Source organism: Chinchilla lanigera, unplaced genomic scaffold, assembly GCF_000276665.1.
Source record: "Chinchilla lanigera isolate Chin_1 unplaced genomic scaffold, ChiLan1.0 scaffold00041, whole genome shotgun sequence".
Classification (NCBI taxonomy): domain Eukaryota; kingdom Metazoa; phylum Chordata; class Mammalia; order Rodentia; family Chinchillidae; genus Chinchilla; species Chinchilla lanigera.
The window spans coordinates 19,550,856-19,565,655 of NW_004955442.1; the positions used below are offsets into that span (position 1 = coordinate 19,550,856).

Sequence of the window (14,800 nt, forward strand, 5' to 3'; positions counted from 1 at the left end):
GGTTTATTTTGACAGTGTCTCGCTTTGCCGTGCAGGCTGGCCTTGAACTCACTGTTGTATCCCAGGCTGACCTCAAACTCATAGTGATCCTCCTGAGGGCTGATTTTAAATTAATCATTTGTTTTGGGTCTGAACATAATACTTAGCTTAATCCGATAAGGGTGCAGCTATTGAATTTACTTCTCTTCATTTTCCTTCCTAAAAGAGGTGGAAAGGAAACAATATTAGAGACATGTTATTCATGAATTTTTAGAAATAACCAAGAGTGAGGGGATATGAAACACTTAGCAAATCTAGAAGGAAAGGCTCCTACCTCCTCCACACATGTGTAAGCCATGTTTCCTGGAAATAAGGCCAGGAGCTTGCTGCTCACCTGCCACTTGCACAGTTAATTCACTAGTAATCTGCAACTAGCTGTAGGAACAAGAAGGAAGATGGCTTTTTTTTTAAGCAGAAATTTTAGATTTAATAAATATTCACTGCTACTGTGATATTTATTGGCATCTGATCACTACCTGATTATTTATTAGGAACTGAGAGATTCAGTTTTTTACTTACCTCATATATACTCATATATAAAGCTGTATATATGAAAAATATTATACTAAGCAAGTACCTCAACTAAAATTTCATGTACCCAACTCAGCCTCTTAAAAAGGCAGTCTCAAGGATGCGAGGGTGATTTGGCTGTGACATCTGTCACCCCATTGATCACCTCAGTTGATCTGGTGGATCCAGCTGGCTGTGTTGGAGTCCCCTTCCTCCTCACCACTCCATGTGCTTCCCTCCTGAAGCTGTGCACTTGGTTGAAGTGGATGACCTCCCCAGATAGAGGAGGACCATTGTTTGGTGAAGGTATATGAATAGATGTGGTACCCTGCGAGAACCTCTAAACAAACTCTCAACAAAGCAGTCTCAAAAGAGGAAAGGGAGCCAGGTGTGGTGGAGCATGCTTGTAATCCTAGCACTCAGGAGGCTGAAGCAGGAGGATCACTGCAAGTTAGAGGCCAGCCTGGGCTACATAGTGAGACACTATCTCAACAGAAGGGAGGAAGGAGGGAAGGAAGGGAAGATGATAAAAGGGTTAGAAGGTAGGTAGGTGAAAATAAAGAGTCTCAACAGAATGTTGACACCTGTAATTCTGAGCTTGGGCAGGAGGATCACAAGTTCAAGTCGCTCTTGGGCAACTTAGTGAAAAGGCCTTAGGTTCAATTTTTGGTACTGAAAACACAGACAAAAGGAAGAAAAAAAAGATTGTCTATCTACCCTTGGGTATCTGTGAAGGATACACCAATCACTTTCCATATTGCTGCGAGCTGTGTTGGTACCCATCCATCCTTGTAATAAATAGCAATGAAAAGGCTGTATGTCTCAGGCTGTGTGCTGGGTCTGGGTTACAATGCTGGTAATACCTGCTTAATTTCTGCCTACTGTTGAGCCATCTGAAAGGCACTGGATGGAGAGACAGTGTTGTGGAGGACCAAGTGGCATTTTCTTACAGTTCTTTTGTTCATACTGATTCTCACTGCATTCTGATGCTTAACATCCTGCTTTGCACCCTTGATACAGTGAGCACAACTCATGCTCAGATCTAAAAGCCATTCTTCAGTAACAGGAACCAGAACTGCATGGAGAAGTGGTTGATTCCAGGGAGGGGATAGGGTAAGGAAAATACAAAACGAGCCCAGAATACTTTGTAAAAAGGGTGAAGTACCCCTCATCCAAAGTACTTGGAACCAGGAGTGTTTTAGATTTCAGGATTTTTGTATTATGGAATATTTGCATAGACTTTACTGGTTGATAATCCCTTATCCAAAAATTCAACATCTGGAATGCTGTAAACTGTAGGATATGTGTGCGCATGAGCATTTGTGTGCACGCATGTGTGCATACCTGTGTGTGTGTCTGTGCACACATGTTAGTGGTACTGGGGATTGAACCCAGGTCCCTTGTACTGAGCTACATCCCCAACCCGTTTATTTATTTATTTATTTTCTCTTTGAGACAGGGTCTTGCTATGCAGTTCAGGCTGGCCTTGAGCTCACTTTGGAGCCCAGACTGGTCTTAAACTCACAATGATCCTCCTGCCTCAGCCTCCCAAGTGCTGGGATTACAGGCATATGCCACCATGCCCAGCCTCCCAACCTTTTTTTATTTTGAGACAGGGTCTCACTAAGTTACTAAGTTGCCGAGGCTGGGCTCAAACCTGCTAATCTTTTGCTCCAGGCTCCCAGAGTGCTAGGATTACAGGTATGCACCACTGTGACCAGCTTAACTCTGCAATTTTTTGAGTCTCATGTTGTCTCTCAAACTGTTCAGATTTTGTAGCGTTTTGTTTGTTTTTGGTAGTGTTTTATATTTTCAGATTTGGAGTGTTCAGTCTGAACCATGAAGTAAGGATATACTAAGAGGGAAAAAAACATGTCAGGAGGACATGGGAGCTGACCTGAGAGCTCTAGCTAGAATGATTTGAACAACAAAATAGCTGTAGTATTGGATTATAACCCAATAAGTACAGTAAATATCCACGAGTCCATACTGATTAGATTACTGAATAAAGATAAGGAAGTGGGGATGGCCTTTCCTTATAGAATTCCACTTAACAAAAGTAGAATGAATAGGGGAAACAGGAAATCCCTGTGACAGCCACAGTAACTGCTATAGGCAGAATCTACAGAGGGATACTAAAGTTAGTAAGCAAAATTTTAAAGAGAAATACGATGTCTGTGTGATTGCAAAGTATTTTTCTTTAAATATTTATGTTATTGTGGTGATTTTTAATAGTGTTATCCACAAATCCTCTTCAGGAGATGGCACTTCATCCCTAAGTCCCAAGTGTGAGTTGGTTGACTCAATTCTAGTGTGCAAAGGGAAAAATACTCACTCAAACCAAGTGATCAAGATTAACCTCATTAGTGATAAAAGATATGGGTATCTCAGACCCTTTATCTGATATGATAAGAAGAGCATATCAACTCTATGGTGAAATCACCAAGATCCTTAACTAATCATGAGCAAATATCAGATACCTAAATACCTGTGACCTTCAGAAGTATCAAGGTCATGAAGTTCAAGGACAGACCAAGAATCAACACAGATTAGAATAAGGAGATGTGATAAGCAAATCCCTTGTGGTATCCAGAATTGAATCCTATAACAGAAAAGGGATGTGAATGGGAGAACTGAGAAGTTCAGGTAATGCCTGACATTTAAGTAACAGTTCTATCAGTGTTCATCCAAATTTAGCCTGATTGTACAGCAGATTTTAATATCCAGGAAAGCCAGTGACGGGTGCATGGAAACTGTTATCTGTGCACCGGGCTCTAAATCTAGAATTATTTCAAAAGAAAACATTTATGAGATGTGGTGGCATGAGCCTGTAGTCCCAGCTACTTGGGAGCCTGTGGTGGGAAGATCCCTTGAGTCTATGAGTTCAGTGCCAGCGTGGCTGTGTCTGATCCATGGAAACCTTTTGTTTCAGGGATGATGCAGTGTGTGATTGCTGTCGCAGACAAAGTGTTTGATGCCTTCCTGAACATGATGGCAGATAAAGTAAGCCTCTTCAGAGGATGAGCATGCATCTGCAGTAGAACCGTGCACAGGGGTACTGTCCTACCTTCTTTTCTAACTCTAGGCCAAGACAAAGGAAAATGAAGAGGAACTGGAGCGACATGCTCAGTTTCTGCTGGTGAACTTCAACCACATTCACAAGAGGATAAGGAGGGTGGCAGACAAGTACCTCTCTGGTCTGGTGGATAAGTAAGTTCCATTTCCCACTGGTTCTTGTGTGCATGTGGGTAAATGTTTGTGATTTGGAATGTGAGGAACTCATCCTTACATCATCAGTCCAGAAGACAGTGGTGTCAAAACAAAAACTCTCAAGGGTGCTGTAGCCTTCCCCTGGAATGTCAGTGAGTTTGCTTCAGAGTCTGAATTTTACTCCAGAAACCTCTGTTAATTCTGAACTGTTGAGATTTTTGGGGAAGAGTCTAGAGATATATATATAGTCCAGGCCAGCCTTGAGCTCACTATGTAGCCCAGGCTGGCTTTGAACTCATGGAACTTCTGCTGCTTCAGCCTTCTGAGTGCTGGGTTTATAGTTGTATACTACCGTGCCTGGTAAGGATTTTTATAGTACCTCTCTTACTGATAGGAGTCATGTCCCTGCGCCTCACCTATGGTTGGAAGATCCAGCCCATCATCTCTTAACCCAAGGTCTAGCCACCAGTCCCTAAGTAGAATGAATAAACTATGGGCTTCTCAGGAGCAAAAGCTCATATTCGCCCTTTTCTACTCTGTGGTGGGAACCAAAGCAGACCCTCTTGGGGGAATATTCCCACTCTGATGAGAACTTTCACAGGCGGTCTGTTCCACCGTTGCTAAGGTGTGAGGGCAGTGGTAGTATACACCCACACTAAGCTTGCCTGCAACTCCTTAAATCTCCAGAGGTTTGGAAACTTGCCATAGTTGCAGCATGCCTGGTCCAGGTAACTGCACCATCCAAGGATGAGTCAGAAGCCAGCCAGGAGCCACAAGAACCAGAACAAGTCTTACACACATGTGGCACGTGTCTGAGCCAGGCTTTAGAGCAGTGGGCCATGGGTGACTTTTAAGGTTGCACAAAGGTGCTGTTCCTCCAGTGCGAGGACCACCAGAACCCTCGCCTGTTACTTTTAGGTGCTTTTTCTCTTTACTCTAAGGCAGCGGTGGCAAACCTATGGCACACGTGCCACAGCAGGCTGTTTGTATCATTGAAAGCTTTAAAAGGTTCACCATCATTGAGCTAGGGTAACATGTACAAATTTGCTATTTATGCCATGATGTGGGAAATATTGGGGAACCCTAGTTGATTAATAATAATTCTGCAATTAAATTACTAGAACTGCTTTGGGAAGGGTGAGGGTATGGCCTGGCTAGTATAATTGTGACAGCCTGTTGTTAACCGGGTTGAAGTAGGCCACTTGGGATGCATCTGGCTCTGAGGAATGGGACCTACTGGGCCTATTAGTCATCTCTGATCAGGCACTGTTCACTTCACTGTGGAGAGCCCCGAGAGGGCTGGTGCCGTCCTGAGGGGTGTCCTGACATGCCACCTTCAGCAGTCATCGGAAGATATAGCTTGTGCTTGTACAGGGAAAGGTGACTGAGGTGCTCACCCCCACCCCCACCGGAAGGCACCTCGGAAGGCTCGATTCCTGGGCCCTGAGAGCCTGCTTTTGGTATAGGTTTCCCCACTTGCTCTGGAGCGGGACTGTACTGAAGACCATGCTGGACATCCTGCAGACTCTGTCCCTGTCGCTGAGTGCTGTGAGTGTCCTGGGTGACCTTGGGCTTCCCAGTGCACACTGTCTACCCTGTGTTATGGGGTGCTCCTCCAGTGATTTGCCTGAGACTAATTTATGCTATGGGTGGTGAATTTGCTTGTGGCAGGGTAAGAAGGGGCCCAAACCCCGCCTGGTATTTCCCAGTAAGTTGCAGCAAGTCTGGAGGACCATTGTGGATGGGACACTGGTGGGAAGGGGTGGCAAGCATACTGCTTTCCTGGGTCAGAGACTTGGCCATGAATACTGCAGAAAGGTGGATTGGAAGAGGACTATCACTGTTTGCAGGATATTCATAAGGACCAACCTTACTATGACATCCCTGATGCACCCTATCGGATCACGGTTCCTGACACATATGAAGCCCGAGAGGTAGGCCCCACTGGGTCCCGGCACAAGGGCCATTTTCACTACCATTCCCTGAGTATATCAGGGCAAGTACTCAACTACAGGAGGTCGCTCCATCCCCAGCAGTTAAAAGTGTGAGTAGTCTTGGCCCTGTCCCACGGTGAGGACACTTTCCAGCACGGGGTCCTACTGCAGAGGGCAAGGACTAGCCCTAGCCTCGTCTACCTCCTGGCCTGTGATTTTCAGATGCATTCACTTGGAGGTGTGCCACCTTTTGCAGTTGTGGTAATAGAGTGACATAGCTTTGCGACTAACCAGAAGGCAGAGTAAATAACTCCAAATGAGGATGAGGAACTGGGTATTTCTTCTTCCCAACTTAGTCTAACTCAGAGCCCCTGCTGTGGCAGGGCAGAAACTCAGCTCAGCTCAGCTCACCTCAGCTCAGCTCCAAGCTCTTCCAGCCAGGGGCAAGGACATGACCTAACTCAGCAGTTAATCTGAACAGGAGCCAGACCAGCTGTCACTGGGGAGTTTCCTTGTGCAATGATGTGCATGTGAGGACAACCTTCCCTTTAGTTACTGACCCAGGATGCGCTGTACTGTGGCCCCATGATATAGGTCCTGCCACATAGCCTTGAGCAAGAATGACAGAGCACAGTGTATGTGACTTCCTGTCCCCTGGATCCTTGGTGTTAGAACGTGATCACTATTAGGGCTACTGTAGCCAGGTAACATAGAATGGATAGCTTAAAGAAGAGAGAATTGTTTCCTCACAGTTGTGAGGGCTGGAAGTCCAAGATCAAGGTACCTGCATAGGTGGCTGCTCTTCTTGGCATGTAGGTGGCTGCCCTCTCACTACAGTATGTTCTTCCATGATGTCTCTGTGGCCACATATCCCTGGTACCTCTAGGTACCCAGATTTCCTCTTCTCATAAGGATACTAGCCAGATTAGATTAGGGCCCATCCTAAGGCCTTGTAACTTGCTCATCTCTTTGAAAGCCCTGTCTTCAAGTACAGTTTTATTCTGAGCTACTGGGAATTAGGGTTTTATGGACATAGATTTTTTTTGGAGGAAACAATTGAGCCCATGTCAGTTACTACAACAGTTCCAATAGGCTGATTTCAGTTGTTAAAAAGAATTGTCACTCATCTCCAGAGCATTGTGAAGGACTTTGCTGCCCGCTGTGGAATGATCCTGCAGGAGGCCATGAAGTGGGCACCCACAGTCACTAAGTCCCACCTACAGGTACGTACTTTTTTTTTTTTTCTGGTACCGGGGATCGAACTTGCGACCTTACACTTGCCAGGCAGGCGCTGTGCCACTGAGCTAAATGGGTACTTTCTTGAAATCATCAAAGGCAATCTTTGTGTTTATAATTTTTTATTTTTCTTAGTACATGTTTGCAGTACATAATGATCACATTCATTATGGAGAATGGTACATGTAGGCAATCTTTCTCTTTTTTTTTTTTTTTCAGTACCGGGAATTGAACTCACACCCTGCGCTTGCCAGGCAGGCACTGTGCCGCTGAGCTAAATCCCTAGCCCATGTAGGCAATCTTGATAAGCTCCTTTGAACAGTCCAGAGAGCTTTTGCACAAACACAGTGAACTCAAAATACAAACAGCACCAGGGTAAATAAACAGAGACCAAGAACATTAGTCAGTTTTGAGCCTGAGAGTATTAGTCACTCAGTACTAGCATCTCAAGGTGCTACTCTGTTAGGAGCATTGATGGGTGACTGTGCTGGTCAGGGCAGCAGGAGGAGAGGTAGCCACCACGGTGGGCAGGCCCAGACCTGACCATCTACATGTGAGATGTATAGGGGCTGTGTGGTGGGCAGAGGAGACTGCTGGGAGGCAGCAGTGCCAAAAGCTGAGTGCATTGAATGCACCTTAGGCAAAGTCAAGGACTTGTGTGTCAGTAAAGCTCTACCTGGAAAAAGACTTTGCGTAGCTGTATGAGTAGGTACATAAGAATTTTTTGTTTGTTTGGTTTTTTTTTTTCAGACAAAAGCACTGACTTGTAAATGTGCATAATTGAAAGGTGAGCCATTGTTCTAGAGACAGTCAAACAGAAATAGAACAAAAATACCACAGTGTGTAAGAGTAAAGAGTCACCTTCAAAAGGAGTCAAAGAGTTGGATGTGGTGGCGCATACCTGTAATCTCAACACTCTGAGAGGCTGAGGCAGGAGGATTGAAAATTCATGCCCAGTCTGGGCAACTTAGTTACTTACTGAGAGCCTGTCTTAAAATAAATAAAAGGGCTAGGGCTGTAGCACAGTGCAAACGCCCTGGGTTCAATCCCTAGTACCCCAAACAAAGTGTGTGTGTGTGAGGGGGGGGGAGGACAGATCGAAATAAGAAAAAAGCCACTAGTAGGAATCTAGGTTAGCAAAGAGCAGGTGTGTTGAGAGGAGCTTATGAAATTGACCTCACATTTCAAGGCCAGTTCAAAAATGTTTTAGAGTCTGAGCCTCCTAGCTTATGCCTGTAATACCAGCTGTTTGGGAGACTGAGACAGGAGGATTGCAAGTTTGAGGCCAGCCTGGATAATATAGCAAGATCCCAACTCAAAAAAAAAAAAAAGAAAAATAGTTTCTGGATGTGGGATCCAGGAAGGGTAGAGCAGCCAGCTCCAGGAGCCTTTGAGGCTGCTTGGAACTGCATTGTACAAGAACATGGGGCTTGTGTCTAGGGTTGCTGGGAGTTTTCTCCTTCTGCAAAGGGGTTGAGCAGCAAGGGGGAGTGGGACCAGATGGCCCCTCTGTGGGCCAGACCCACAGGCGAAGCTGGACAAAGCCACTGGGCCTGGTTAATAAGCCACCCCACTCCACCATTTGGTTCCTTGTAGCTTTCACATTTGCACACCCGAATTCTTCAAACTAGCAGTTTTTCAAACTATTAATATTTGGGAAATGTCTGGTTGCTTTTGTTTCATGTAGGCTGCAGTCTAAATAAGGAAGAGCCCTTTAATGCCTAAAAGGTTTAGTAGACAAAAAAGGAGTCAGTAGAGAGAACTGTGTTTTCCCTAGCATTTTCTCAGGTAAGCCTGTCCTAGAAAAGAAGTGGAAGATGACAGAGCTTGGAGTATTCTGTTTCCCCCAGGTATCCCCTTGGCACCCCACCCTGATCCTGCTTTGCTTTTTCTGCAACAGTCCACCCCTTCTGAACTCCCATCATCACACAGCTCTCATTGCTCAGTCGCATCTTCCCCTCCTGCCCCAGCCTCAGCCTTCCTGTCTGCCCACATCTGTGCCCAACAGAGTGGTCCAGTTTTAATAGCAAATCTGGTCAGCGTACTTCCTTTTAAGCTTGATCATTAGCAACTCCCGGAAACCATGGGGTCCATGGATGGATTTCTGTGGCATAGTTTTGTGTGTACATGCTCATGTGTTTCTCTGTGGGGAGTTAGTTTCTGTTGGTCCAGAACCTCCCAGCCCACAACCCCATAACTTTACTCTTGTAGGTGGTGCTCTAGTGGTGTGAGCTCCTGTGGTCCCCAGAGCAGGAGGTTTTCTTCCCACCTCTGGGCTCGGGCAGGGGTCTCTTTGCCCCAGTGCCTCCTCCCCTGGCCAGCCAGGGTGGCTCAGGTGCTTGTCGTAGGCTCCTGGTGTCAGTTTTGGCTACCTTGGGCAACAGGGGTGCTGTGGCAGTGGCCAAGGCCTGTATGCAGGCTCTAGCCCACACTGCTGCACACTGCCCGCAGGACCAAGGCCTTGCAGCTGGTCCCCAGTGGCCAACACATCTCTTGGTAAGTGACAGATGCTCAGCAAGGAGCGATCCTCTCCCGTTAACTATGTGACAGTGCACTTCCACATGACAGCCACTCTGGGACTTGGGCGTTGCCCTCACTCATAGGTGAGCAGCAGCCAGTCACAAAGGGTCTTGACCTTACTCACTGTCTCACAGCTGGGGAGTGAGGTGCAGACACAGCATTAAAACTTGGTGCTTCCTCTGCTATCTCACACCTTGCTGTTTGTCTTTTTGAGGCAGGGTCTTGCTGTGTAGTTCAGGATGGCCTCAAATTCACTTTGTAGCCTAGGCTGGCCTCGAACTTGCAGTAATCTTCCTGCCTCAGCCTCCCAAGTGCTGGGATTATAGGTGTGTGTGACCACATCTGGCTTTTTTTGTTTGTACTCCACACCTTATTTATAAAGCTTTATTTTTCCCTCTATGTGAAATAGCATATTTTCTTCCTGTTTCAGGAATATTTGAACAAACATCAGAACTGGGTGTCGGGACTGTCCCAGCACACAGGGCTGGCCATGGCTACTGAGAGTATCCTTCACTTTGCCGGCTACAACAAGCAGAACACGACTCTTGGGGTATGTATGAGCCTCCGGCAGAGCAGTGACCACCCCACAACTTAATCTGTGGGAGCAGCATTATAGAGGTGGGAGGACTTGAGTTTATGTGTAGGATGTTGTGAAATTCCCTTTGCCATACTTGTTAGGTATGTGAGATGTGTGTTGCAGGAACTGGGTGATACTCAGGTGAAAAAAGAGGTGGCAGCCCAGCTTTGGCAGCTTAGTACAGCAAGAACCTGATCAAAATTAAAAGTAAAATAAGGGCTGGGGAATGTAGCTTAGTGCAAAGACCCTGTCAATCCCTAGTACCACAAAGGAAGACAGTGGCGGAGGCATAGCAGCCATTACAACAGGCATTTCCTTATTGTGCTTGTGTTTTTAGTATACAGATTTATGGAGATCAAAGGTTGATTTGTTAATGAGATAAAATTTAGATTTGAGTGTCTTTATCCAAAAAGAAGGAAACTGACCTCTCTTAGACATGGACAGCATCATATCATGTCAGTGTCTATGTGGAACATTCACCAGACGTCCTACTAGTTCTAGGTGCTGAACTGTATGCGTACACTACAGCTTCATCTTATTCTGTTTGAGATTAATTTAGAGTTCTCTGCTTAGATTAACTTTGTGAACCAGCTGGTTCGCAAAGTAACACTTTCTGAGTTAAATTAGAGTTAAAAGACAAATGAGGATTGGAGCAGGCAGTTACATCCAGTGGTGAGACTGGCCTGGCAGTGTTGTCTTTTGGCATCTAAGAACCCCAGCCCCCACCCATCACCTCCTCACTCAGGACTCAGTTAATCTGAACAAGAGCAAGGTTTTGCAGGTTGTGTGTGCTCTTTGGCTTTCTCAGCATCAGATGTGGGTTTTACATGGGGAGACACAGAGACTGAGCACTAGGAGGAAGTGTGGCAGGACCCCCCCTGGGGCCTAGGCAGGAAGAGAGGAGCCCTTTCCTCGGCCTGAGTGCCCTCTAGACTCTGTGGGGTCTGAGGCAGTACAGGGGAAACACCTGTCTCCAGACCTCATTTCATCATAGACTGCTCACCCTAGGGTCACTGCACTTTCTCCAAAGATACCAGCCTCAGCACATGTGGCCACCTGAGCCATGTGCAGCCAACACTCATAGGCCTTCTGTGTTGACAGGGCACAGTGGGATCTGGGTCTGTCTACCTCTTGGAGGACACAGACAGGCCAGAGGCAGAACTCACAGATTGAGAGTGCTTATGACAAAGAATAGTCCTTCAAAAAAGTGATTTGGATGCCAGTAGTACCAGAGGCAGGAGGATCATAAGTTTGAGTGGCATGGCAATGCAGCACCTTCCTGATACCCTGTCTCAAAATTTAAAAAAAAAAATTTTTTTTTTTAATTAAAAAGGATTTGTATGTGCAGAGGCCCTGGATTCAGTCCCCTGTTACACATACACACACACACACACACACACACACACACACACACAATCCTTTTCTAGGCTCAGGCCAGCTGACTTGTGAGAGACCTATTTTGCCTAAAAGATTTTAATGTTTTTTTCTGAAAATGTTAGATCTAAGTTAAGTTTTTACACTGGGATGCTAAACAGAGAAAGATACATTTAGTTGTGCATCTGATTGTTAGTTGTGTTCAAGAACCTAAGATGTTTTGCCCCATAGAAAAACAGGAGAGTGCAGCACCCCTGCAACAACATCTCCCATCACATGACACTTTGAGAAGGACATTCTCAAAGGGCAGTTTCAGCAGCAAGGTATCAGGCTAATAGGACTAGAGATCTGCAACAGGAAACCTCTGCAGGATCCTCCTGCAGCATCTCTTGGTGTCTACTGTGCTGGCCTCTGACTGACTCAGATACTGGGCATGTGGAAGCAATTTCAGAAGGGAGAGATCTGGCCTGCACTTTGGGCCGCCAGGTGATATTTGTTGTTTTAGGGGCTTTGTGTATCTTACTACCTTCACCCTACCTGTGGCAGTTTTGTGAGATGGGTAGTTATCCACACTTTTTTTTTTGTACTGGGGATTAAACCCAGGGCCTTCATATTCAAGCTACTCTTTTTTTTATTTGAGACAGGGTCTCATTAAGTTGTTAAACTGCCTGGGCTGGGCTTAAACTCAGGACTCTCCTGCCTCAGGCTCCCAGAGTGCTAGGACTGCGAGCATATGCTACCACACCTGGCTTTATCCCTACCCTTCAGGGGCGTACACTGAAGTTGAGAGACATTAAGTGCCTTCTCCAGGTGTCACAGATTATCAGTGTCAAGCCAGGTTTGAGTGCAGGCCTGCTTGATGCCACAGGCCACACTGTCTGCACATCAGTTCTTTTTTGTTTGTTTTGTTTTTTTTGGGGCACTGGGAATTGAACTCAGGACCTTGCGCTTGCCAGGCAGGTGCTGTGCCATTGAGCTATTTCCCTAGCCTCCATACTGACTGCAAAAAATGCAAAGAACTTTTGTCTGATTTTTGCGTGTGTTTGGGTGTGCGTGTACGTGGTACTGGGTACTGAACCCAGGGATATGGTAGCACTGAGCTATACGCGTGGTCTGTTTTATTTTTTGACAGTCTCACTACATTGCCCAGGCTAGCCTCATACTTGCAGTTCTGCTTCAGCCTCCATTGCACCCAGCTATATGACATTTTTTTTTGTTTGTTTGTTTTGTTTTGTTTTGTTTTTCTCCAGTACTGGGAACCAAACTCACGACCTTGCGCTTGCCAGGCAGGCGCTTTTGCCGCTAAGCTAAATCCCCAACCCCGACATTTTTTAAATAAGCTAGTTTAATACTATTGTACAAGAACCATGTAATTTTCTTCTTACTTGTGTTTTGTTTTTTCCCAAAATTTATATTTTCTTCTCTGGCTTGCTTTATACCTACTCTTCCAACAATTGAGATATTCCTTTTTTTTTTTTTTTTTTATAGTAGTAGTATCTGTATTTCATAAAGTAAATGGGTTGTGTCAGTTTGTAGTGAGTTATGCTAAAGGGAAAATGTCTGTTGCCTGGCCTGTTAAATTTCTTTCTTTTTTTTTTTTTTTTGGTACCGGGAATCAAACTCAGAACTTCATGCTTGCTAGGCAGGTGCTGTGCTACTGAGCTAAATCCCTGGCCCCTTGCCTGGCCTTTTAAATGTGTGCCACTGGCTGAGCAGAAGCTACAGAGTAGACAGCAAGGGAGAGACTCTGTTAGGAGTAGAAGCTGCCCAGGCTGCTGAGGTTCTGGGTCCAGAAGTGGGGAGGCTCTGGGAGGCCAAGGCTCATGAGAGGAGACATGTGAGGGAGTGGTTTGCCTTCGTGCTCAGGGGACACACCTTTCTAGACATTCGGGCAGCTGTTGGATGTTTAAGGGCCCTGCTAGCTTTTGCTCCGTCCCTCAGTCACCCTTTGTCATCGTGTTCACAAAACTATAATATCAACTCCCTCCTGAAAGCATTTCCCACATCAAAAAAAATTTATTTTTATTTTCAGTACTGGAAATTGAACACAGGAGATTTGCACTGAGCTGCATCTCTAGCCCTTTATTTGTAACTTTTATTTTGAGGCAAGGCCTTGTTAAGCTGCTAAATTGCCCAGGCAGGGCTTGAATTTTGAATCCTCCTGGCTGAGCTTGCTGGAGTGCTGGGATTACAGGCATGCGCCCCCAATCCTGACTACATCTAAACTTTAAAAAAATTTTTTTTTCTGTGGGACATATATGACTGTAGAGTCTATTCTAGAGTATTTCATTATATTAATTTAACAAGCACAACAATTTTAATAGTCCCCAGTCTAAACTTGTTTTCTTCTCCCTTCTTCTTTCTCTTCCCTTTCTCTTCCCTTTTTCCTTCCCTTCTCTTTCCCCTCCCTCCTTCTTCCTCTTCCTTTTTTTTTGTCTTTTTGAGGCAGGGTCTCGCTATCCAGTTCAGGCTGGCCTTGAGCTCACTTTGTAGCCCAGGCTGGTCTTGAACTCGCAATAATCCTCCTGCCCCAGCTCCTGCCTCAGCCTCCTGAGTGCTGGGTTTACAGGCGTGTGCCATGCCCGGCCCTGTTTTCACCTTTTTTTTTGGTCTGGAGAATGATAAGCTACATCTCGTAGCCTTGTTTTAGTTTTTATTTTGAGACAGGGTCTCACTGTGTCTTAAGTTGCCTAGGATGAGGTCAAATTCACAATGTCTCAGCCTGCCAGACTGCTTGGATTACAGGTGTGTGCCACCGCACTCAGGTTGAACTCAACTACTTAATTAGACTTTGCTTTAGTCATTGTATGCATGAAAAAAGGTGATGTTTTGACAGTCTACAATAATTGTTATTGTTTTTCTGTAGGCAACTCAGCTAACTGAGCGCCCAGCCTGTGTGAAGAAAGATTACTCCAACTTCATGGCTTCCCTCAATTTGCGCAACCGCTACGCAGGCGAGGTAATTTTGTCACCACTGTGTCCAAGGGTCAGAGCATCCTCTTGGTTTGATGCCATTTGGCTCTTTTTTTGTGGGACATAAGCAATGGATCTGAGCAATGTGGAATTTACTCATTTTAGGGGGCTCGAGAACAGCCCAAGACTGTTAGCATACTCTGAGGCATCTACCTCACATACACATATTCTGGCTATGCTGAGGCATTCTGGGTTTTGTTTTTTTTTTGAAAGTGGTAGCAAACACTTGTTGAGTGCCACGCATTCTCCCGGGTACTTGCCGAGATGTGCATACTGGTTATACAGATAAAGAAACTAAGACTCCTGAAATTAAGTTATTTGCCACAGTCAGGCAAAACAGCTTTGGGAGCCACCTCTGTCAGCTCCACATTAAAGGCTTTCATCCAGAACGCTGCAGTTTATTTCACTCTGGCTGGTTGCTTCACCT

General features: G+C 45.5%; 1 protein-coding gene across 2 annotated transcripts in view; it reads left to right on the forward strand.

Moving 5' to 3' along the window:
* Positions 1 to 14,800, forward strand: part of Pi4ka (phosphatidylinositol 4-kinase, catalytic, alpha) — a 147,836-nt gene that overhangs the window by 103,901 nt on the left and 29,135 nt on the right. For both annotated transcript variants that reach the window (XM_005391836.2, XM_005391837.2), the window contains exons 24-30: positions 3,482 to 3,552; positions 3,635 to 3,759; positions 5,226 to 5,307; positions 5,610 to 5,693; positions 6,827 to 6,916; positions 9,880 to 9,999; positions 14,267 to 14,359. In XM_005391836.2, coding sequence (XP_005391893.1) covers positions 3,482 to 3,552; positions 3,635 to 3,759; positions 5,226 to 5,307; positions 5,610 to 5,693; positions 6,827 to 6,916; positions 9,880 to 9,999; positions 14,267 to 14,359 — 665 coding nt within the window. The remainder of the gene's footprint in view (positions 1 to 3,481; positions 3,553 to 3,634; positions 3,760 to 5,225; positions 5,308 to 5,609; positions 5,694 to 6,826; positions 6,917 to 9,879; positions 10,000 to 14,266; positions 14,360 to 14,800) is intronic.